We start from the raw sequence: 24,635 nt of genomic DNA, 5'->3' as shown, positions 1-24,635 counted from the left end.
CTTACCAGGCTGAATGGAGTGGGCCAGATCCAGGCTGCTTGGCCATTGTGGGCAAGGATGCCTAAATAAAAATAAAATAAATAATAGTTAGCACTAGTCATAAACAATTCTAGCGCTTCTGTGTTCATTGTGCTTTGACTATATTATCTTCGTAATACAACTGGTCTGTAAGGCAGCCCACTAGAATTACCCTCATATTTTAGGGGTGGGGTCTGAGGCCGTTTGGAATGTGACTTCAAGGCACACAGATGAACATGGAACCCAGTCCCAAGGGGTTCCCCCTTGCTTCCTTGTAGCGCCCCGCTTCTGGCTCTCCCACCCCGTATGATGTCCTCGCCCAGCTCCAGGCCCCCTGCTGCCCCAGGCTCAGCACCGAGGGGGTGTGGGGAGAAACTGAGCAGCCTCCTTGGGAGCCCCACACTCTGGGGCAGAGGAGGCCCCCAGCTGCCCACTCCGTGCCAGCAGTGACGGAGGCTCTTGAAATGGAGCCATAATCCTGGGATTAGAGGATTAGCAGCTTTTCACGTGCTCCCCCCTCCCCACCGCCTCCACTTTCGCTGCCTGTGCCCGGGCCACCTCCAGAAATAAATAGACTGCTAGCTAACAGCTTCCTTCCTCAGGGACAGCGAGGGAGCCACTTCTGCCTTTGGCTCTGTGGGCAAAAGGGTCTTTGGGGGCTCACAGCAGCCTTCCTCCACCCCCCTCTTGCCAAGGCCCCATCTGTGTGGCTTTGCAGGCTCCTGCAGGTCCACAGGTAAATTGCACATGGATGCCCAGGTGGGGCAGAATGGAGAGGGGGATAGGAATCCCCCCCTCACACCCTCCAGCAATCCTGAGACTCCTAGTGGTGGCCAGGAAGATCTCTAACACTTCCTTTATTCCTCTGGGTTTTCAGAAACCAGCTTTCACACAGCATCTCTGCAAAAATATGCATTGTATTCTCTGCTGGCACTGCCAGCTTCTGAAGGGCTCTGCTTGCAGCCTGAACTCTTGCCCATGGGCAGGGCAGCCTGTGCAAGCCCAGCAGCCTGTGCCCCCTCACCTATTGTGAATTCCCTTCCCTTTCTGGCGCCCAGAGAGAACAACCACCGGGCATAAGGAATCAGCGGTGTTGCGGTGCCACCCTCTGCAGCTCCAAGGGGGTGCCTCTTGAGGCTGGGGTGTCCCCGGACCTCAGTGCCGGCACCTGCCCGCTTTGCCCCCTGGACGGATGCAGCAGAGCCCCTGGAGCCAGGGAATAGGGAGCCCTGGCCGTGCCGCAGGGGGAGAGGAGGGGGCGGGAATGCAGAGCAGCTGGCCAAGGCCCAGGAGGAAGCAAACAATTAATTACAGCCGTCAAGGAGTAATGAGTGCCAGCGTCTGCCATGATCCGTGCTGGGATCCAGGCGCCCTCCTCCCTCCCTCCCCCCCCCCCCGCTGCCAGGACTCACCCACATGAACTCCAGCTGCCCACGGTGTGAAGCGTCTCTGGCTGGGGAGGCGGCTCCCTGCCTCGGCCCCACCCCCTCTCGTTCACACACACACGAACCCGCAACTCTCCTTTCGGCATCTCCGCAAGCCTGGCCTGTAGGCTCCGCCGGGGCTCCTAAGAGGAGAAGAGCCTGGGGGGTCAAGGCGGGGGCCCAGAACTACTCCAGCACCCTGGACAGCGGCAAAGGCCGGCCGAGTCCAAAGACCCAGTTTGGCACACGCACAGGCTGGGCGCCTCAATGGTGCCCCTCTGGAGGCTTCACTCAGGGCAAAAAAACTGCCCCCCCCCCGCTATGGCACTGATCCTGGGGGAGGGTTTTTTTTACGGCAACGTTTTTCACTTTACTCTGGTTTGCATGGAATTGCACTTGCCATTTGACTGCCCATTCACTCCGTTTGGGGAGGTCCTTTTGGAGCTCCTCCCAATCCCCTTTTGTCGTTGTTGTGATCCTGAACAATTTAGTGCCATTGGCAAACGTGGCCCCCTCGCTGCCCAGGCCTAACTCTCGGTCGGTCACCAGCAAGTTAAAGAGCGCGGTTAAAAATGCCCAGTAGTTGGCACTTCAGCCACAAAACCGAGGTGGCTTTAAGAGGATTGGGCAAATTCATGGAGGGCCGTTGGCGGCTCCTAGCTACTCTGGCTCTGCCTTGCCCTCAACAGCTGGAGACAGCAATACGTCTGAACCAAAGGAGGGGGGAGAGGGTTCTGGCGCTTGGATCCTGCTGGGGGGTTTCCTACAACGGGCATCTGTTGGGTCACTGTGAGAACAGAGCGCTGGGCTACAGGGGCCCCTGGCCTGGTCCAGCAGGCGTTTCTGATGGTCTTATGAATGATGTGCCGCCTTTGGGGCTCAGTCCCCATCAAGGCCCAGGCAGGAGAGAGCAGCGGGACCTGGGCGTCCTGGGCTGTGCCTGGCTGGCCGTGGGTCCCACAAGCCAACTCCCTCTGCTCTTCTTGCCAGCGGCGAGGGCTCCTTACAGTGTGACCCACCACCACCCAGGGCTTTGTGATGGGAAGGGGGCATTCTTGACTGGCCACCATGAGGATGCTTCTGGGGCCAAGGCAAGGGCGGCTAGGAGTATCAGTTTGGTCTGCGGCTAACTGTACGTTTGGCACAGGCGACACTTCTTTCTACCTTCTCATCCTCTGAGGAATGATTTGGGGCACGAGGGAGGTCTGTGTGAGTGGGTGGGTGGGTGGGTGGCTTCCCTGAAGCCCCTTCCACTTCTAGGCCCTTCCCGCTTTGCACCGTGACCTGCGGTTCAAACAGCTTGCCTGCATTCCCACGAGCTAAATGCCTTGCGAATCAGGGGTTGTCGCTGCCCCATCTCTTAGGAAAGGCGGACACGGGCGCGTGGCTGAGAGGTGTGGGGCGTACAGTTGGGTAAACAGTACCTTCCTTCCCCCAAAAAACTTATCTCCGGTGCTGGGTTGCTGATGCGGGGGTGGGAGCGGAGGAAGAGGAGGAGGAGGAGGAGGAGGCGGCATCCGCGCAGGCGGATTGCGCGGGGGGGAGCCGCAGTGCCAGCCCCCGAGATGCCCTAATTCCTCCGCCGCCGACTCAGATCTGCGCTGCCCTCGGAGGTGGCGAGCAGTTCGGCGGACGCTCCTGGCCCCTCCTCTCCCAGCTCGCTTACACCTCAGCGCCCCCCCCCCCGCCTCAGCTCATCCACCGCCCCCCCTCCGCTCGCCCGCCTGACGGAGAAGATGCCTTTTGAATACACGATGAACTGAAAGGCGGCTGAGCGGCAGCGGAGAAGGGGAAGGCTCTGCTCCGCACTGCAGCGGCGCGCGAGGCAGGCGAGGGGAGCCGAGGCAAGCGAGGCTCGGACCAGGCAGCCCCGGCGGGCGCCATGCTGAACAACCTGACGGACTGCGAGGACGGCGACGGGGGCGCCAGCCAAGGTAAGGGGCCAGGGGGGGGGGGCTGGCTTCTCAAGCCCGGAGGCAGCCCTCGGAGGCCTCGCCTCGGCCGGCAGGAACGCGCGCCCCTTCTCGTGCGCTGCCTGCGCCGGGGAACGGCGGTTCTCCTGCTCGCTCGGCGGAGGAGCCCCGCCAGCCGCGCTGCGCCCGCTCTCGCCGCGCTCTCGCCGGGCCCGGAGCCCGAGCCGCGCGCAGGAATGCGCCGCCGCCGCCGCCGCCGCCGCCGCCGCTGTCCAGGGTGCTGGAATGCGGGCGCCGTCCAGCCTGGCCGAGCGCCGCGCTCCGCCAACCCTCCGCCTGTGTGCGTGTGGGTTGGGGGGGGGATGGCAACTCTCTCGGGAGACATTTTGGTGAGGTGGGAAGCAGGCGGCGGGGGGCAGCCGGAGGTCCGTGGGGGTGCAAGTCTTGTCTCTCTGCGAAGGCAGCTTTCCCACCCCCACCCCAGGATGCCGCGGCCACATGCAGCGCCTGGGCGCCCCGAGACAGCCTCCCTTTGGCTCGGCTCGGCTGACATGGCCCGAGCCCCAGCGAACGAGTTCCCCCCCGGGGCCGGGCGCCAGGAGGAGACCCTCGGCAAAGTGTCCCGCCGCCTCCCCCCCCGTCCCGCCTGCCCGCCTCTGCCCGCGGTACTGAAGTTTCCCTGCGGGCTGCGCGGGACTCGCTCTTGCGCAAGGGACGGGACTGTGGGGGAAGGAGGGAGAGGGGAGCAGCGCCCCCACTTCGCAGGCCCTTGGTTCTGCCTGCCAGGAGCCTGCGCCGCTGTAGACCCCGAGGATGCTGGGGCTGCGTTGTTCGCGGGTGGGGGCTGTTTATTCCCTGCCTGCCGCTTTGGTGAGGCTCCTGTACTGCAGCCTCAATGCAGCGCCAGCACAGACGCGCCACTTTGGAAGCAGAGCGTTTGGACCGAGCCCCCTGCTGCGCACCCCTCCTCCCGCGACCCCCTGTGCCCACCCTCTGGCTCTGGCACGGGCAGTGGCCTCATGCGGATCCCAGGGCGTCCCGAGTCTTCAGATGGGGTCTTTGGGGTTGTTTTTTTGTTGTTGCTCGCAAACCAGGAAGCTGGTGAGGCTGAGAGTGAGATGAAGACGCAGCTTCCTGCCCATTGGCAGAGCCTGGGCACAGTGCGGAGTTATGGTCTGCAGGTATCTGCATGGGAGTGTGCCAGGATGGCATAAGCCAAAGCAGATACCAGCTGACTGGCGGGGTGGGGGTGGGGGTGGGAGAGCCTCCATCCCTCTGTCCCACTTTCCTCCTTGCAATCAGGTTCTGGGCACTGCCTCCCTCTGCCCCCTCCCACTCTGCTCTGCAACCCGCCCCCCATCCCTCAAGGAGTGGAAGGTGCTGACTGCAGTGTAGGGCTGGCTGCAGCAGGGGTTAGGGGGCAGAGACTGCTGCAGGAGCCTGGCAGCTGCTGCTGCGTGGCATGTCTGTGTGTCAGGGAGGGGGAAGGTTAAAGCGCAGACGCCTCCTTGCCTGTCACTGTTCATTTGGGCTGGCCGTGGCTCCAGGCCGTTGCTGGTGTGCAGACCTCCCATTTCAAGGGCAGCTCTGAGAGGCTGGCACAGCCACCCTGAGAGGCCCTGTTTTGGCCACATCTCAGAGCCAGGCCGGCATCGCCACTCTTGGCCAAGCGGGTGCCTGCTTGGAGGAGGCTGCACAAGGGGCCTGCCCCATGTATGGGCTGGCCTCCAGCCGCTGTGCACCAACGAAGGGCTCACTGCAGGACCCTTTCCGTAGTGACACCAGGGGCTGATCCCAGCACTCTGCTCCAGCGCTTGACCCAGCGCGGTCTAAATGGCAAAGTGTAATGACTTTCCCAGAAGGCGCCTGGCGGCTGTCAGCTGTTGGCAAGTTGGAAGCCCTGTGTGTGACAGTTGTGTGAGGTGGAGGAGGGGAACCAGAGAAGTTGTGCCCACAGTTGCTGTTTGAGGTGCAGGCCAGTGGGAATCCTGTCAAGATTTGAACTCTGAACCCAGTAGCAAAAGGCCTAGCAAAGATCATGGATACCCAGAGCCGGCTTACAGGGTGTGGGCTTGTGTGTTTGTAGGAGCATTGCTGAAGCAGTGTGCACATCACAAACTGTGCCTCCAGCTTTGCAGTGGAGCTTGGGGCGCATCTCTTGGATCCCACAACACAGTTGCTTCCCTTCTTCTTGCAAAGGTCTGCCCCTCCCCCTGTGGGGGTCAGGGGGTCCCAAATATGCAGGTGGCAAAAGTATCCTCAGCACTTTGAGATGTACCTACAGTGGAAAAGGCAAGAGAAGTAACGGATGAGTCTAAACTATGGAGAGAGCAGTAATAATCAGCCTTACGAGGCTCTTGTCAGGATCACAGCAGAGAGGAAGTGAGAGAACCATGCTGGACACCCTGAAGTGCAATCAGTATATAGGCTGCTGCTATTGAGGGGCGCCTCCTTCTTGAGAATTTGGGGGGGAACTGGTGGGAAAACTCCTGTGAGCCTTTAGCCCATGGCATCACCTCTCCCACTCCTGCAGGGAGGGATCAGTGGGAAGCGGGTCTGGGGCCACGGGGGGGGGGGGTGTTGTGCCAAACAGCTTGCTGAGCTTCAGGTGGAGGTGTGGCTTGGTGAGAGGGCTTCTCTGCAAAGGGGGCCTTGCGCCTCTCCTTCTGCTCTTGGTCAAGTGGCCCCCCTTGAAGAGGACAGGGGCCCTGGGGACACAGGCCTGCTGTAGACAGAGGGAGCAGAGAAGTTCCAAGGAGCCTTTGGTGGGCTGGTGGGGCAAATGGACAAAGCAGAAAGGCCTCCTTGGGCAGAAGAAGCGGTGGGGGTTTTTGGGAGGGGGTGGTGGTACGGAGGCAGCGCTCAGCTAAAACACTCGTGGGCGACAGATGACTGATGTGGAGCTTGCAGTCAGAGCCAGAGCTCCGCTCTTCACATCCCTCCAACATTGTGCATCTCCTCAGGGGTTCTGAAAGGATGCAGTGAGCAGATTTTCAGAATGAACCAATGAATTAAAAGGGCCACCAGAAAGCCACAGCCAGGCAGGCCCCCCTACGCACTTTGCAAAGTAGTTCATCACCCCCCTCCATCTTCCTTAGTAGCCGCCTTCTTGTGCTGAGCCTCCTGTTCCTCGGGGGGGGGGCATGCAGGTCAGTTGCAATTAAGAGCCCAGTCCATCCAGCAGGAGCCCCCAGACCAGTCCCCCCAGTATCCACCACATGGTCTCATGGGGAGTTCTGGGCTGAGGGCCAACACTGCCAGGGATCTGGCACTTGGGCCCCTCACTCACCAGCAGGCAAGCCTCAACTGGGTCCCAGGAGGTGGACTGTGCCCCCAATGGGTGGGGTCCGCAATTCCAAGCCCAGCTTGGCTGGCTCTTGGAAGTGGGAGGCGAAGCCTTTCCCCAGGGCCTAAATTCTAGGAATAATGTTTCTGATGCTAAGAGCCTCCCAACTGTGGAACAGACGACCCAGGAAGATGGTGGACTCCCCTTCATTGGAGGCTTTTAAGGTGCGTTCACCAGGGATTCTCCGGCTCTGATTCCTGCATTGCAGGGGGTTGGACTAGATGACCCCCGGGGGTCCCTTCCAGTTCTACGATGGATGCATGCTTCTGAGCAGCAGCAGCATTTTGCAAAGTGCATGAGGGAATGAGAAGTGGAGTGAAAGGCAGGATGTCCCACTCCTTGTGCAGGGGGGGAGGAGGAAGCTGCCATGGGGCCTGGCAGGGAGCAGGGGGGGGCAGGGGGGGAGGTCTGCAGCACTAGCAGCAGCGTGGAATGAGGACCCTGCTGGGGACTTTGCTGGCTGCTGGCAGGAAGCAACGAGTGTGGCTGGGTCCTCCTGCGGCCCCTCTCCCCAGAAACCTCACTTTGCTTCTCTTCCGAGTCACAGAAGGGAGGCAAGGGCGACCTGAGAAGGCGGTCAGTGTGGGGAAAGTGAAAGTCCTTTGGCTGACCAGGGGAGGAGGGGGAATTTCTGGCAGAGGGCTTTTGTGGGCCTTTCCCCCATCTGCTAGCACAAAATCTAATGGGTGACGCCACCAGGTGCATCCAGGCTTTGCCCGATGGGACCACGTGTTCCCGTCTCCTTGCTGGGGCTTTGGCCAATAACTCCCCCCCCCCATCTAGACTGGCTGAACCAGGAGTTGGGGAGGGTGGCCAGAGCATGCTGCGCATTTCATTGGTATTGAAATCCAACACCGTGAAGGCCCCCCCCGCCCCCCGGATGGCAGTCCAGTGAACAGGGGCAAAGTGATGATTAAAAGTGGGGTTCACCTTAACTTTAGGTGTTGCTGCTGCTGCTTGACCACCCCACTTTTGACCTGCTGGGCTTTTGCTGCTTTGAAGTTGCTCTGGGCAAAATAAAGGGACTAACAAATTCAAGAAATTATATTAAACAAGAAAAAGAACAACAGCATAAGGATGCCAGAAGAACCTGAAGGATCAGGCCAGTGGGGGCCCCTCTAGTCCAGCCTCCTGTTCTCGCAGGGGCCGACCAGGGGCCCGGGGGGACCCACAAGCAGCTCTCCCCTGCATTTCCTGCCTCCACCTGTGGGAGCAGAGCAGATCCACCCTGCCTAGTGTCCACTGATGGCCCTCTCCTCCTCTGCCATCTTTTCTAATCCTGTTTTATACGTGGAAAGTCTCCCGTTGGCCAAGCTGGGAGCGCCTGCACCTCCCACCCCTCTCGCTTGCCCCTCCAAGGCATTTTGCCACCTGAGGCCAAGGAGACGGTGGCCTCCCTGCCAAGGATGGAGGTCAGCCAGGCTGGGAGTGGGCTCTCCCTTCCATTCTGGTGATAGGGCAGCACCGGGGGCAGCAGGTGGGCTGAATGGGTGCCAGGCGGTTCTGCCCCCAATTTCTGCTGCCCGCCTCTTATCTGAGGCCACCAGAGGCTGCTGCCTCACTTTGCCTAATGGTGCGGCCGGGCCTGTATGCTTCATTGAACGCACCCCTTCCCAAAAGATTTGGGAGACCAGACCATTTCGGGGGGGGGGGGAGTGAGCAGAAGCCTCTTGTTGCTGCCTCCCTGTGCAACTTCCTCCCTCCCTCCTCCCTCCCTGCTTTGGCTTGAGGATTATCTGATCTTCGCACTGGGGCTGTTGTTTCCCTGCCAGCGATCCAGCCGCCAGCCTTGCCAGCCACCGCAGAAAATTAAAAGGCCGGTTCATGTTGAGTGATCCCTGGGGAGGGTGGGAGGGAGGCAGGCAGCACTGAGCATGAATCAAAGAGACGGCGCGCTTGCTTGCTTGCTGAGGAGGAGGAGGAGGAGGGCTGGCTGTGCTGGGGCCTTGCCACAGTCACCTGGGTGAAACGCTTTCCCCTCCGGAAACACTCCTATCCCTTGGGGGGCCCTCCGCCTGGACCCCTTCCTCCCCCATCACACGCAGCCCTTGCTCTGAGCCACCTCTGACCCCCCATGGCAGAATGTGGGGTGCAGCCCTGTGAGGATCCCATGTGCACCACTCCAGGGTCCCAGGCTGCCCAAATCCACAGGCCCCACAACCCCAGGCATTGGGAGAAAGGTTTGTGTTTTTGGGAGGCTGCAGCGGCTGCTCACTTGCTCCAACGCTCCCCCCTTGCCCTCTAGACCACTGGATCGGAAGATCTCACCCCAGGCGGGGAGAGAAAGTGTCTGGCTACGCAGGAGAAGGACCCAAGGGCCCCACTTGGGGAGAAGACTGAGCCTGCTGAAGCCCAAACCTGCGTGCCACCCCCTACCCCGTGCCCCATTGCTAGGCTCCTTACTCTGCCCCCCAGCCCAGCCCTCCCAGAAAAGGGGCCTTTCTGCTCCTCTCCAATGGGCTCTCTCCCCCCCCCCACCATCCCTGCAGATCACAAGCAGTGTGCGGTGCTGGGATGTTGGAGAAAGCGTCAGCCCCTCTGCGGCAAAACGCTCTCCGGACGGAGCCAGAAGCCATCCATCACTCAGGACCCCACTGCGAACGGCGCTTAACTCCTTACGGCCCGGAAATGCACTGGGGGCTCCCGGAGCCTGACCCAGAGGCCCCACATCCCAATCTATGCCCCCTTCATGCCCCAAACTCCCTTTACGGGAAGATCAATGCTCCGTGGAGAGGAGGCCAGATTTGTCTCCTCCTCCATAGCCCTGCTCCACAGCTATGCGGCGTTTATGTGTGGACAAGGGCTGGGGGAGGCCCAGTGTGCTGGAAGCCCCCACCTGGGGAGAAAGCAGGGCCCCTCCAGGCACCCGTGGCCGTGGGGGGGGGCAAACTGTGTGGCAGGGGGAATGTGAAGGTGCCAGGGCATGTGTGGGCATGCACCTGGGGGCAGAGGTGGTGAGCAGGATCCATTCAGCTGCCCAAGCAACCCCAGGGAGACCCACTCCATGGAGCCTGGGCTCCAAGCCCCTCCATGCAGCAGGTGATTCAGCCAAGGAACCGGAACAGACAAATCCCCGGAGGAGTAGAGGGCTGGCGATGGCTCCCGGCCACAGTGGCTGTGCTGTGCCTGCACACTTGGAAGCAGCGACGCTTCTGAACGCCACTGGCTGGAAACCGCAGGAGGGAGAGCTGCTCTTGCGCTTGGGTCATCTGCTTGGCTACCGGGAGACCAGGCTGCCGCACTGGAGGGGCCCCTTGGGCTCCCTCCCAAAGGCTGCTCTGATGTTCCTGTGCTCCTAGCGCAGCTTGCGCTTTTCTGGGCTCTGAATCCATTTCAGGCAGAGTTGCAGTGCTGCCTGTCTCTCCCAGAGCAGAGATGACAAGTGTGGGGGAGGGCCTTCAGAAAGACAGTTTGGGAACAGGGTGTGTGTGTGTGTGTGTGTGTGACGCTCAGGAACAGGGGGAAGGAATCTGCTCCCTGGCACCCAATTTAGCAGCTCGCACGCAGCCTTGAGAATCCCATCCTCTGTTTCGAAAGGGCACCAAGTTTCTCGATTGCCAACGTGGGGAAGGTGCTCTTGTCTCCTTGAACACCCCGGCCCCCAATTGAAGGAGCTGCATAACCCACACCCCACAGGACGGTGAAAAAGAGTCACCAGGAATGCAGAGCCAAAGGAAGCCAGAATCCGTGCCCAACAGGGACAAGGCAAGTGCTTTTTGGAGTGCAAGGCACTGTGACAGCCAGCAATCCTCTTAAGATGTCTGCACATTTCCCTGTTATGCGTAAGATTTTTTAGAATGATCTCAGCTCCTGAAGCTTGCGTGCCTAGACCCTTCCTGGCTGCCAATGCGAGGCCTTGGGCACACTTTCCAGGCGGCTGTGTGGGCAGCCTGAGTGGTGCCTCAGCCCTTCCAGGGGCATCTCCCTCACTAGCCGGCCTGGAGAAGGAGGAGCTGGACGCTTCTGAGTAGCAGAGTGGGGCGGGGGGGGGGGTCCCTGGGCAGAGACAGAGCTTGGTTTCCTTTTCCCGTGGAGGGAGAGCAGCACGAGGAGGGGAGACCAAGTCCCAGAGGCCATAGCTGAGCCTGAGGGTTTCCTTTAGGATTACGGAACTGATGTCGCCACGTGCCACTTTTAAAGAGCCAGTTTCCCTCCCTGTGAAGAGGGACTGGTCATGAGGCCACTCTGGGAATTGTAGCTCTGTCAGGCGGGCAGAGGGAGATAGGGGCCACCTCACAGCTTTCTGCACCCTTGGCAAACTACAACTCCCAGGATTCTTTGAGGGAAGCCGTGGCCTTTTCATGATGCTGCTGCTTTGAGCGCCTAGTGCAGGTGGGGCCTCAGGCATCCTGCACCCCCCCCAATCTTCTGCCTCCGCCAGGGGGGTGGCATCGACCCCTTTCCCCTCATGCTTGACTGGTGTCCTCCCCACTGAGGACAGGATGGGAAGCAGCAGTTTGAACCCCAGGAAGGCAGATTTAGGGTGGATGTTCGGAAGAGCAGGCCGGCTCACGGCCGGAACAAGCTGCCTGCAGCAATTTGTGCATTCTCCCTGCGTGGAAGTTTTCAAGGAAAGGACAGGAAGGGATCCTAGGAGCACCTTGCCTAGAAGGAATCCCACTCTAGGGCAAGCAGTTTGGGGGGTTTTATTTTTCACATTTCACAGAATCCCAAATCATAGAACCATAGAGGTTGAATGGGGTTCCAAGGGTCATCTAGTCCAGCCCCCTGCTGGGTGCCGGGTTGGGGCAGTCTGGAGTAGATGCTCCCTGAGGGTCTCTTGTGTGAGCGTCTTCAGCCGTGAGTCAGCTGAATGCTTGCACCTTTGGATTACTCTTGTAGAACTGGGGTGGACTTCACATCACCGTGGGGGCAACATCTGCTAAGGATGCAATGGGGCTCCCCCCCCCACCTTGGGCTTCCCCATATTGGGTCTGGGGAGCCAGAACAGCACAAGGCTTAGCACTATGTTGAAGTCTTCCCAATAGGGCTACTGAACAATGGGTCACTTGCTTCCATTCAGGTGAACTCACCTGCATTTCCAGGTGTGTGTGTGGGGGTCTCCTCAGGGCACAGGGGCTGCTGGTTTCATGGCTCTGGAGCCAGTAAGGGTCCTGCAGGTGTGTGAGCCCCACTGGGGTGAGACCCCCTTGTTTGACTAAGAATGTAAGAACATCAGAAGAACCTGTTGGGTCAGTCAATGGTCCGTCCAGCCCAGCGTCCTGTTCTCAGGGAGGCGAACCAGATGCCCCTTATGGGAAACCCACACGCAGGACGTGGGCACGAGAGCAGCTCTCCCCTCCCGTGGCTTCCAGCAGCTGGCATTCAGAAGCATTGCAGGGCCAACAAGGCACCACAGAGAGGCCTCTGGTCCCCCATGAATTTGTCCCATACTCTTCTAAAGCCATCCAGGGTGGTGGCTACCATTGTCTTCTGTGGGAGGGAGTTCCACAGTTTAACCGTGAGCTAGAGGCTGAGCTGGGGGAACATTGGCATGGCATGCTGGTTGGCTGCGCTCTTAGAATCAGAGAACTGTAGAAGTGGGAGGGACACCAAGGGTCATCTAGTCCAACCCCCTGCAGTGCATGATTTGTTGAGGCACTTCCTTTGATCTTGCCGTGACCACATGGACACCTTCCCCTCCTCCTCCACACCCCAAACCCACCCTGTCCCCAAATAGGCAGGGACGAATGCAGCTTCCATGGCTGGGCTTGGAGTTTCAGAGCTGAGTTGCCAGAAAGTGGTGAGATTCCAAGCTTTTAATTGAACGAAGCTATTCTGTTTCTCTGAGTTGGGCTATAGCACCACACCAATAAACACCAGCAGACACCTCCTCATCCAGGGAACATCCAGGGCCATCTGGCCTCCACCAAAATGATCTCAAAAAGGCACTCAAGTCACTAGTTTGTCCCAGATTTGTGCCCTTTAAAGAAATGGAACAGATTACAGTCAAACTAGCAAAACGGGAGATGTTGGTGGTGTTGGAGTAAGGAGGAGCAGCTCCTGAAGAGCTCCTCTGCCCCTAGAACTTCTGCAGCCTGTGATTTCTGGGTGTGAGGCCTCCTCTGCTGCTGCTTTTGGGGTGATTTGTTGTTTAGTCGTGTCCGCCTCTTCGCGACCCCCTGGACCAGAGCATGCCAGGCCCTCCTGTCTTCCACTGCCTCCCACAGTTTGGTCAAACTCATGCTGGTAGCTTCCAGAACACTGTTTGGGGTGATAGGCTATTGCTATAAACATTTCCTAACACAAGAGTGCAGTGGCCAATCTAGTCATAGAATCCTAGAATTGGAGAGTTGGGAGGGTCCCTGGGGGACATCTAGACCAACCCCCTGCAATGCAGGAATCTCAGCTAAAGCATTCATGATGGATGGCCACCCAACTTCCACTGTCAAACGGCTCTTGCTGTTGGAAAGTCCTTGCTGGTGTTCCGTCACCATCTTCTTTTTCACAACTTCAGTCTATTTTTTTGGGTCCTGCCCTCCAGAGCAGCACAAAACAGGCTTCCTCCTTCTTCCACATGACTTCCCTTTAGACAGGTGAAGCTGGCTCCCCTGTCTCCTCTTATTCCTCTTATTCTGACAGTGGCCAACCAGGCGCCCCAGTGGAAAGAGGCAACTGGTGTTCAGAAGCGTCGCTGACAGTGGAGGCAGAGCAGAGCCATTGACAGACTTCTGTGATAGATTTATTGTGATAGATTTATCTTTAGGCACCAGGGGAAAACGTTTCTCTTCAACCAGACCTTTAGCTGATTGACATCTCAGGCCCTTTTAAATGTGTTGTGGGAGGGGGGGTCGTGGGTTTGTTTTCGTTCCTATTTTTATTACATATTTTGTGTTTTTATTGTAATTTTATGTTGTGGCCTGCCCTGAGATCTACGGGTATAGGGTGGTATGCTTATTTATTTCAATTTTTTTAAATGATTCTATTAACCGGTGCTCCTGAAATAACGAATGCAAAATGCTTTAAACACCGCAAAGCCCATTGCAAACCCCAGACCTCACAGTTCCTATCCAGAGCTTCGTTTGTGCCTGGAGTCACCTGTTTTCGGTGCCAAGCAACTCTGAGCGTGTGCAGAGAGCAAATGAAATCCTCCCCGCTTTTAGGATCATGGTCCAGCCTTCCCAGCGGAGACAGTCCAGCTTTAGCTTCTGGGCTGCCTTGACACGAGGGGTGGGGGTGGGGGCTTGTCTGCCTGTCTGTCCCTGTGTGTCCTTCCTCCCGCTGGCTTAAGAGAGGCCAGTGGCCGCCTGCCCTTTGCTCCCCAGGACTGTAGTGACCGCAGACCAACTGTGAGCAGCTGAGGCAGAGCAGTGATGCACAGCCAACGCAGCCGCCTCGCCGATTGCAGTGCTGTGATTCAGATTGAGCCAAGAGATTTGCCTGATGGGGGGGGGAGGAGCTGCTCCTCCTCCCTCTGGCCTTTGGGCACCCGGATGCGGGAGGAGGGAGGGTGAAGGGGTCCCCAGCCCCCTCTTCCTGCCCCTCGCCCCTCGGAGGGAGGCAGCGGTGCGTCCCAGGGGCCTGGCCAGCTTTATTGTTACATAAGAGCCTTGGGAGCTGAGGCTCCTCTTCTGGGTTGCCATGGAAACCGACCTAGTGATGGGGATGACTGTGGCCTGCGTGGCCGCATGGAGACGCGAGGGACGGGCTGGGTGGGGGTCTGCAAAAGCCTCCCCCGCCACGCAGCCCCTGCGTCCGGCCTCCCCAAGCATTCTTCCTCACTGGGGAAGGGGCTCTTATCTGACCCCCCCACCCCGAGTCAGGCGCCCCATTCCTTTCAGCAGGAAAAGGCAGCAAGTTCATGGGGGGGGGTCCAGAGAAGTCCAGAGAAGAGAAGGGAAGGGACCCCCCCGCCCGCCTGCCCGCCCCACAGCACAGCTGCCTGCAGAAGAAGTCAAATCCATTTACGAGGCTGAGCGCTTTAATCAGTTTATCAGTATGATTGGCCAACTAATGCTCTAATTGCAGATTAAATGTGCCCCTGATTAATCAGTGGGGGCGAATAAGCCAAACGCTCAGGGATTTAGGTGTCTTAAAGGGGCCACCCCCACCACGCAGGCTGAGGAGATGTCAGGGCAGGGCCAGCCACCCCCACCCCCCCGGTGCCACAAGAGACGGAGCAGGCGCTTTTAGGGTCACACTCCTCCCTGGCCTGCATCTCAATCCAGCAGACCTTTTGAAAATGTAAGTTAAGAGGAGCTTCCTTCAGAAGCCTCAAATGGCAGCTTCGCTGGGGGGTTGCAATATGTGCATTTTGGGGGATTTAAACCAATTCATGTGCACCAAAACAGTTGATTTGGTTTTTGTTTTTTTAAAAAATGTAGTTAGTGTGAGCAGAAAAGGGAGACCAAGATGATGAAGGGGCTGGAAACCAAGCCTTGTGAGGAACGGTTGAAGGAGGTGGAGAAGTGTAGCCTGGAGAAGAGATAGGAGAGCCTTCTTCCAATATCTGAAGGGCTGCCCCATGGAGGAGGGAGCAGGCTGCATTCCTGCGCTGCTGGGGGTTGGAATAGAGGACTTTGGGGGTCCCAACTCCACAATTCCGTGATTCTGTTCTGTGATTCTAAGGAGCACTTAAGCCAGCTGTGCACTCCATTTCCAGAAGAGGAGCTGGCAAGTTAACAGGACCAGAGATTGCATACCCTCCAACATTTCTCCGATGAAAAGAGGGAAGTCCGAAGAAGAAGCCTGTTGTCTTTGTCCATGGAGTTTTCTGGGCAGGGATCCTGGAGTGGCTTGCTGGTTCCTGCTCCAGGTGGATCACATTTGGTCAAAACTCTCCACTATGACCTGTCCATCTTGGGTGGCCCTGCATGGCATAGCTCACAGCTTCTCTGAGTTATTCAAGCCCCTTCGCCATGGCAAGGCAGTGATCCATGAAGTGCTCCCTGGAAGGACAGATCCTGGAGCTGAGGCTCCAAGACTTTGGCCACCTCATGAGAAGAGAAGACTCCCTGGAAAAGACCCTGATGTTGGGAAAGATGGAGGGCACAAGGAGAAGGGGACGACAGAGGGCGAGATGGTGGGACAGTGTTCTCGAAGCTACCAGCATGAGTCTGACCAAGCTGCAGGAGGCTGTGGAAGACAGAAGTGCCTGGCGTGCTCTGGTCCAGGGGGTCACGGAGAGGCGGACACGACTAAACAACAAGGAAAAGCAGGGCATTCTGGGATCAGATCAGAAACTGGGACTGTTGGGACACTGGGAGGGTCTGGAGATTGTGCCTGCTTCAGTTGACCAACCTGAACGTTATAAAGCTTGTCAATGTCCTTCTTAAAATGGGCTGCCCAGAACTGGACCCAGGACTGCAGCTGGGGTCTGACCAGGGCAGAAGAGAGCTGTGCTTGTGCACATATTTGTGCCATCTCAGCTCTGAGGCTGCCTTTGGAGGCTGGTGCCCAAAGGTTCTCCCTTCCACCTTCCAGGCCTGCCCTTTCTCTGCATGTTGCAGGCTGCCTGGCAGTGCCCTGGCTGCCGCTCCTCTCTGCCCAGGCTCTCTGCTGGTTGAGGGATGGCTCTGGCACCCCTGGGGCACTGCCAGCCTCATTCCTCAGTCCTGCTGCCATGCGCGTCCATCTCAGACCCTTCCTTCTCTCTCCTGGGCCTGGCTGGTTCCGGCTGCTTGCAAAGTTCAGCCACCACTGGGCTTTCGTCTGCCTCCCGGCTCCTTGGAGACATTGTCCCACACAGGCCCTGCTCCGTGGCCTCCTACGAGTGAGCAAGCAGTGCATTTGGCTCTCCCGGGTGCTGCAAAGTCCAGCTGCCCTGACTGCAAGCTCAGCGTGGGCTCCCTTCGGCTCCCTGGGGACACAGATGCAGGAGGGACGGCTTGGCCCCTGGGGGGTTTAAGGGGAATTAGAGGAAGCTTCTCTGCCCTGGGAGGGCCAGCAGCACCAGAGGATAATGATCTTAGAAGCTGATAAAAATCATGGATGGCATGGAGAAAGTGGACAGAGAAATGTTGTGGACGTCCGAAGAAGCTGAGAGCTGGAAGATTCAAGGAGAATAAAGCCCTGTCCTTTTTCACACAGCACAGAGTTAAACTGTGGAACTCCCTCCCACATGAGGCAGGGATGGCCACCAACTTGGATGACTTTGAAAGAGGATGGCTATTGGATTCTAATGGATTACTGAATATTGCTTTATTTGATAGTTGTTTCTTTTAAAGTTATTCTGACTTTCTGTATTGGATCAGATAATAATAATAATAATAATAATAATAATAATAATAATTCTTATTACTCATGGAGGAGAAGAGGGCTATGGATGGCTACAATGGCTCTGCTCTGCCTTCATAGTCAGAGGCAGCAATAATTATTATTATTATTATTATTATTATTATTATTATTATTATTATCATTATCATTATCATTATTATTATTTATACCCCGCCCTCCCCGGCCAGAGCCAGGCTCAGGGCAGCTAACATTTTAAAAGTCAACCATAAGGGGAGGGAAACATAAGGGTCAGTCTGAGTCCAAACCAAAGGCCAGGCGGAACAGCTCTGTCTTGCAGGCCCTGCGGAAAGATGTCAAGTCCCACAGGGCCCTGGTCTCTTGTGACAGAGCGTCCCACCAAGTCGGGGCCAGCGCTGAAAAGGCCCTAGTTGAGACCAGTCTAACCACCTTGTGACTTGGGACCCCCAAAGTGTTGTCATTTGTTGACCTTAAGTTCCTCCGTGGGGCAGACCAGGAGAGGCAGTCCCGTAGGGATGCTTCCGGATCCCAGTTGCTGGGAACCCCAGGAGGGAGAGGGGCTCTTGGGCTCGGATTCTGCTTGCAGCTCTCCTCCCACAAGGGGCATCTGGTTGGCCCCTGTGAGGGCAGGATGCTGTTCTTGATGTGCTCTTGGTTCCCCAACCCTCTCGCCCACCAGCTCCCTGCCCTCAGTCCCCCTCCCCACATCCTTCGGGAGACGGTCAGGGCCTGGCCCTCTGCTCCCTTGGGAGTCCCCTGCCCTTGGCCACAGGCTGCCTCCCCACTGCTGCCCCACTGCAAGTGATTGGCTAAGCTCCAGCTCTTCTGGCTGTGCAGTGAAGACAAGCCTGGCGATGGCAGAGGCCCTGGAGTGACGACGTCCCCCTGGACTGCCCCCCAGGGGAGTCTCCCTCCCCCCGCCACTGGCTTCTTGGGGTTGTGGGGTCCCAGGAGCCTCCCTCCCTGCATCTGCCACAAGCGACCAGGGGAGGGGGGAGGTTGGAACTGGTTGCCCTTGGCTCCGCAATCTGCTTTTCAGATGTTTGCCCATTAACATCTGGCTGGCTGGTTCCTCAACTCCCTCTCTCTCTGGCTGGGTTTCTCTGCGCAGCTCTGGTTATATATTGTGCTCTTCCGATCCCCCTGGGGGGCCCAGGGTGCTTGCATGTTCAGGCGGGTGCGGGGGGGGGGAGCGAACATGACAGGGCTCAGAGCTCTGTGCAAAGCATCGTGCGGACAAGGATCCTGCTGGCTGGCTTGTTATCTACACTTGGGCCTCCCCCCTCGCCCCCCCCCCGGGGCTCTGGATGTTGCATTTTTAGACTGGTGCGGGGGGGGGGGTTGCGTGTGCTCATGCATGGTGAGCAGAGGAGAACTTCCGCATCAAAATTTCATAAGCGAGGTGCATTTTCCACTCTGCGAGAGATGCTTGTCGTGTTCCCCGGGACTTGGGCAGGGGCAAAAGGCTCCCAAAGCAAAAGGCATTTGGCAAGCAGAGGGCGAGGAGCACGCTTAATTCAGAGGCAAAGTCGTCATGTGATGAAACTTGCTGGCAGCACAAGCCTATGCATATTCACACAGAAGTAAAAGACAGGGGGAAAAGCACTTTTTAATGCAGCGCATAGTTAATCGCTGGAACTCGCTGCCCCAGGAGGCAGAGATGGCTGCCAGCCCGGATGGCTTTAAAAGAAGATTGGACAAATTCATGGAGGAGGCGAGGGCTAGCGAGGGCTTCTAACCTGGTGTGCCCCGCAGAGGACCTTAAGGTCCATAAATAGCAGCACTCTAGTGGTCCTGGGCCCTAAGGAAGTCAGATTAGCCTCAACCAGGGCTAGGGCCTTCTCAACACTGGCTCCGCCTGGTGGAACGCTCTGCCTCATGAGACCAGGGCCCTGCGGGATCTGATTTCTTCCCGCAGGGCCTGTAAGACAGAGCTGTTTCGCCTGGCCTTTTGGAATCAACTTGATCCCCTTCCCCTCTTTCCTTTTTCCTTTCTCCTTCTGTGATGGAACTCCTATTTGGGAACTTCCCTGGCTTTTTTCTGGCCCTCGTAGGACCAGTCTGGATAGTTGGCCTTGGTGAAGATTTGACATTTTCATCCCAAAAAAAGTTTTTGATTTGAGTTCCTACTGAAATGAGGCTGCATCTGAATGTTGTATTTTAATCTTGTTCTTAAGTTGTATTTTAATCAATTGTTTTTATATCGGGTGTTAGCCGCCCTGAGCCCAGTCTTGGCTGGGGAGGGCGGGGTATAATAAAATTTATTGTTGTTGTTGTCACTATTATTATTACCAGGTTGGCTCTGCTTTGCCTCCACAGTCAGAGGCAGCCATGCTTCTGGATCCCCGTTGCTCTTGTGCCCGGATCCTGCTGGCGGGTTTACTGCAGGCATCTTGGTGAGCACTGTGAGAAGAGGAGATGCTGAACCGGGCGGGCCACTGGCCTGATCCAGCAGGCTCTGGTTCTGATGGGTCGGTGCCCCTGAGTGCAGAGTGTGACCCTCCTAGCTCAGTGTTTAGAGGACCCCAACCTTGGCTAAGGGTGGCCTGGCTTTCCTTCTCTGCCTTCTTGACTAGTCATCTAATTATAGTTGTGTACATTCACCAGCTGCAAAACCTTGAAAAATAAAGCATTTTGAAGAAAGGGGACATGTTCTTTTCAGTGTGAGATGACTTACGATTTAATAAATAGAACCTACCCTTTGTTGATATAGGGTCGCGGGTGGTGCTGTGGGTTAAACCACAAAGCCTAGGACTTGCTGATCAAAAGGTCAGCGGTTTGAATCCCCACGACGGGGTGAGCTCCCGTTGCTCGGTCCCTGCTTCTGCCAACCTAGCAGTTCAAAAGCACGTCAAAGTGCAAGTAGATAAATAGGTACTGCTCTGGCGGGAAGGTAAATGGCGTTTCCGTGCGCTGCTCTGGTTCCCCAGAAGCGGCTTAGTCCTGCTGGCCACATGACCTGGAAGCTGTACGCCGGTTCCCTTGGCCAATAAAGCGAGATGATCGCCGCAACCCCAGAGTCGTCCGCAACTGGACCTAATGGTCAGGGTTCCCTTTACCTTTACCTCTTGTTGATGGGAAGAAAGGTAATTCTAATAGTTTCTTTTCCTTCACATCTTGTAATGCGAAATATTTGGCGACTGCCGGTCAGAGAAGTGAACCAAGTAGTTTTAAGAAATAATCTAGCTCCAGGTCCATCCATGCACATCAAGGCCGGATTAGGACATGCTCTGTCAAGTTTCAGAGCACCCCTGCCCTGTGTTACCCTAAGACAGGTGTGTGTTATTCTAAGACGTGTGTTATTCCTTCCTGCATTGCAGGGGCTTAGACTGGGTGACACTTTGGGTCCCTTCAGGCTCTGCAATTCTATAATTCTGTAACACTAAGGACAAGGGAAACATAAATAATACAGTATCCTGTTTGGATATGCACTTGTACAAAAATATGACAACCGAAAGCATATATCTTGCAATACTTCTATTAACTTTTTCACCCATTATGTAAAATCTAGTTTAAAGAATTGTACTCACCTGAGTCCCTAAACTGTAGCTGACTGAGGCGGTCCATAAATCTGGCTCTTGTGTCCGTGAACAGAGGCCGATTCCTCTGAGCCAACCCCAGTTTCCTCCGTTTCTTACTAGTCAGAATACAGTCGTATTCCTCTTCTAATATTGGCCTCTGGCTATATCCGGGCAGAGTATTCAGTGTTTTAATGTTATATATCTTTGGTCCAAAGGGACCGTGGATGCTGACTCCATTTCCGTCTCTCTTCCAATACCCTTAACTGCCGCCCCCCCTCATTCCAGAGCTCTCCCACATAATGGAACTGCAGAAATGACTTTGAGGGGGAGTCGCGGGGGCCTCTGCTGAACTGACGCTGCAGGTGGTTCAGGCTTGTGGGAGATCCCGAGGGGACCATCCAGTTACAGGGGGTGGGATCAATTTCAGTTGTTGCAGCTCGATTATGCGGGCAGGAGAATGGTTGGTGAAATCTAGAATCACAGAACTGTAGAGCTGGACATGATCCCCAAGGTCATCTAGTCCAACCCCCTACAATGCAGGAATCACAACTAAAGAGAGCTGGCCAGAGGGAGACCTGGAGGGGGGTGGAACTGGGCCCCCACCAGGCAAGGAATTCCCACCTGGCATGAAGGATCGATCTTCATGTCCTCTTTACAGACATCTTCCACCCCCCAATTTTTTTAAAAATACATTTTATAACACCACTAAACAACACAAGGGACACGGGTGGCGCTGTGGGTTAAACCACAGAGCTTAGGACTTGCCGATCAGAAGGTTGGCAGTTTGAATCCCCGCGACGGGGTGAGCTCCCATTCCTCGGTCCCTGCTCCTGCCAACCTAGCAGTTCGAAAGCACGTCAAGTGCAAGTAGATAAATAGATACCGCTCCAGCGGGAAGGTAAACGGCATTTTCGTGTGCTGCTCTGGTTCGCCAGAAGTGGCTTAGTCATGCTGGCCACATGACCTGGAAGCTGTACGCCGGCTCCCTCAGCCAATAAAGCGAGATGAGCGCCGCAACCCCAGAGTCAGCCATGACTGGACCTATTGGTCAGGGGTCCCTTTACCTTTACCACACAAACAGAAAAACAAACAACACAAACAAATTCTTGTCTTATCCTTATTTTTTTAAAACATTGTTAGGTGGGCTTCCCCAAGTCCCCCCTATCTGATTTTCATTTTACCTCATCTTTAACAGTTTACATATAACATAATTTCTAACCATTTTTTTATCACACTTACTTTTACCATAAAAATCTTCACATTTTATCACTTACAAATAATACTATTTTAAAATACACTATCTTCTACTTCTAACCCTACAGCCTATATCCACTTCCAAAGCTATACTAGAATTTAAATATTAACATATTTTTTCAAATATTCCTTAAACTTCTTCCAGTCTTCTTCCACCCTCTCTTCTCTCTGGTCTCGGAGTCTCTTGGTCAGCTTGGCAAGTTCCATATAGTCCATCATCTTCATCTGCCATTCTTCGATAGTTGGTAAATCTTGTTTCTTCCAATTCTTCACTAGCAATATTCTCACAGCTGTTGTGGCATACAGAAAAAAAGTACCATCCTTTTGGGGGATTTCACCCCCCACTATACCAAGTAAAAAGGCTTCTGGTTTCTTAATAAATGTGTTTTTCAATTCACTTTTTTCAATTCATTATAAATCCTTTCCCAGAAGTCTTTTACCTTGGGGCATGTCCACCACATGTGGTAAAAGGTTCCTTCTTTTTCCTTACATTTCCAGCATTTATTATCATGAGTCTGATACATTTTTGCTAACTTCACTGGTGTTAAGTACCATCTGTACTTTACAGACATCTTTTTAACACAGAGTTGGTCTGCCAATGGGCCTGATCCCTGTAGCCAGCTCCCCATGGGGCACTTCCTTGGGGATCCTGCCCTCTTCCGCTCTGTGGACAATGACCAAGCCAGTGTAGACAGGAGTGTGAACAGGCTGGGAAGGGGGGCTTGCGAGAGCTCCTGTGGGTTGGGGATTCTGCCTGCCTGCCCTCATCTGTGCCAGCTCACCATCTGAGCGAGGAGCCAGCGGGCACTGGCCAGGTGGCCCTTCAGCGAGGGGGTTGGGGGTGCAGCAGTGGGGCAGGTTGGGCTCCGGGGCCCAGAGACCCCTAGAGGCAGGTAGGGCAGGATGGGGATCCCTGTTTGGGGGTTCCTGGTTCAGGCCACCTCAAAATCGTGCACCCGGGGCCATGGGCCTCTGCCCCCCCCCTGCTATAGCAACAACAACAACAACATTATTTATTCCCCAGCCTCTCTGGGCAGCTTACAGCACATAGAAAATTGTAAAACATTAGACATTAAAATTTTTTCCCTAAACGGGGCTGTCTTCTAAAAGTGAGATAGCCCTTTCTTCCTCCGTGAATTTATCTAATCCTCACTGCCTCCCGTGGGAGGGAGACCCATAGTAAGTGTGCGCAGGATCACAGCTTGTGTCTGGATATTCTTGAATCTAAATTTAACACGCACCGTGGTAGCGCTTAGCAACTATATCCATTCTTCTTTTCTTTTTTTATCTCAAATGCCCCAAATTCCAATTAGTTGGATTTTGAGAAATTGCGGTTGAAGGAGTGGTTCTTTTAAGTAGAACTGAGCAGCCAACGTTTCTTTTTCTTAATGATTTGCCTCCGCTGTGTCCGGATCGCTTGAATGGGAGGCTCAATTTCAGCCCCTCCCTCCAGAAACCCTGAAATGAAATGAAATGAGGTCATGTTTTCCCTGAGCATGAAAGGCCAAAGCAGATTACAAGGAATAAGATGATGCTGGAAATGAATGTTAATGAAGTGTTAAAAAGAAGAAGAAGAAAAGGGGGCTGCAATGGACAGCGGCTTATCTAGGAAACAGATCTTCGTTCAGGGGGAAAGGATCAGTGAATCCACCAGATCACTGTGTGGTGGGGGGAAAGGCTAATACAGGGGTCAGCAAACTTTTTCAGCAGGGGGCCGGTCCACTGTCCCTCAGACCTTGTGGGGGGCCGGACTATATTTTGAAAAAAATAAATGATCATATTCCTATGCCCTACAAATAACCCAGAGATGCATTTTTAATAAAAGGACACATTCTACTCATGTAAAAACATGCTGATTCCCAGACTGTCTGCAGGCCAGATTGAGAAGGCGATTGGGCGGGATCCAGCCCACAGGCCTTAATTTGCCTACCCACAGGCTAATAGGACGAGCATTTTCAGAAAGGGACTGCAAATACCCTTTGTCAACCTGGCATGAAGGCATCTCTGGTGTGGCTGCAGCCAGAAGCCTCTGGACAGCCCTGCTTGCCTCAGGGTCACCAAGAATGGAACCCTGAGCTGGGAAAGGGAAGGCAGCAGGATCAGGACCTGGAGGAGGAAAGGACAGTCAGGGAGCGGCTGGGGGCAGGGTGGGGGAGAGACCCCCTTGGCCAGGCAGGGACAGGAGGACTCAGGCATGTCGTCTGCGCTCTGGTTAGATCACGCAGGGCTGCCTCTGAAGACGGTTCGGAAACTTCAGCTGGTGCAGAATTCAGTGTCTGTGTTGCTCACTGGGGAAAGAAGGTTTGAGCATTTTGCATGGATCCTGGCCCAATGGCACTGGCTGCCAATTTGTTCCTGGGCCCAGTTCATAGAATCATAGAATTGCAGAGCTGGAAGGGACCCCGAGGGTCATCTAGTCCTGCCCTCTGCAGTGCAGGAATCTCAACTCAAGCCTCCATAACGGCTCTTCCTGATGTTCAGTTGGAATCTCCTTTCTTGTAACTTCAAGCCATTGCTTCGAGTCCCTTAAGATATTTGAAGAAGGCTGATCATATCTCCTCTCAGTCTCCTCTTTTCCAGGCTAAACACCCCCAGCTCCTTCTAGCGCCCCCCTAAGGCTTAGTTTCCACACCCTCCTCTGCACACCTTCCAGCTTGTCAACATCCTTCTTAAACTGTGCTGCCCAGAACTGGACACAGAACTCCAGGTGTGGTCTGTCCAAGGAAGAACAGAGCGGGACTATGTCTTCCCTTGATCTGGACACTCGACTTCTGTTTTTTGCAGCCTAGAATAGCATTAGGGTTTTTTGCTGCTGTTCAGCTTGTAGTATTTCAGCAGAGACCAGGTGGCCCACCTGTCGCAGGTGCTATGCTTCTATCCTGCACTGGGCTGTACTGAGGTTTGATTAGATGATCTGAAGTGGGAAGCTGGACTCTGCAGGTCTTTGGTCTCATCCAGAAGACAG

The 24,635-nt window shown here is 55.6% G+C and overlaps 1 protein-coding gene across 2 annotated transcripts in view; it reads left to right on the top strand.

The window, feature by feature from the left end:
• SLC12A5 (solute carrier family 12 member 5) overlaps positions 1 to 24,635 on the top strand; it is a 120,592-nt gene that overhangs the window by 37,222 nt on the left and 58,735 nt on the right. The window contains exon 1 of one of the 2 annotated variants that reach the window (XM_083507359.1): positions 2,959 to 3,376. The exons of the other annotated variant lie outside the window; for it this stretch is intronic. Coding sequence (XP_083363485.1) covers positions 3,325 to 3,376 — 52 coding nt within the window. The 5' untranslated portion in view covers positions 2,959 to 3,324. Of the gene's footprint in view, positions 1 to 2,958; positions 3,377 to 24,635 lie in introns of those variants that run through there. 2 annotated transcript variants of the gene reach the window in all.

This window comes from Podarcis liolepis (genome assembly GCF_965112155.1).
Source record: "Podarcis liolepis genome assembly, chromosome: 6".
Taxonomy (NCBI): Eukaryota; Metazoa; Chordata; class Lepidosauria; order Squamata; family Lacertidae; genus Podarcis; species Podarcis liolepis.
The sequence above is the reverse complement of the archived record's forward strand: the minus strand, read 5'-3'. Positions and strand labels throughout refer to the sequence as shown.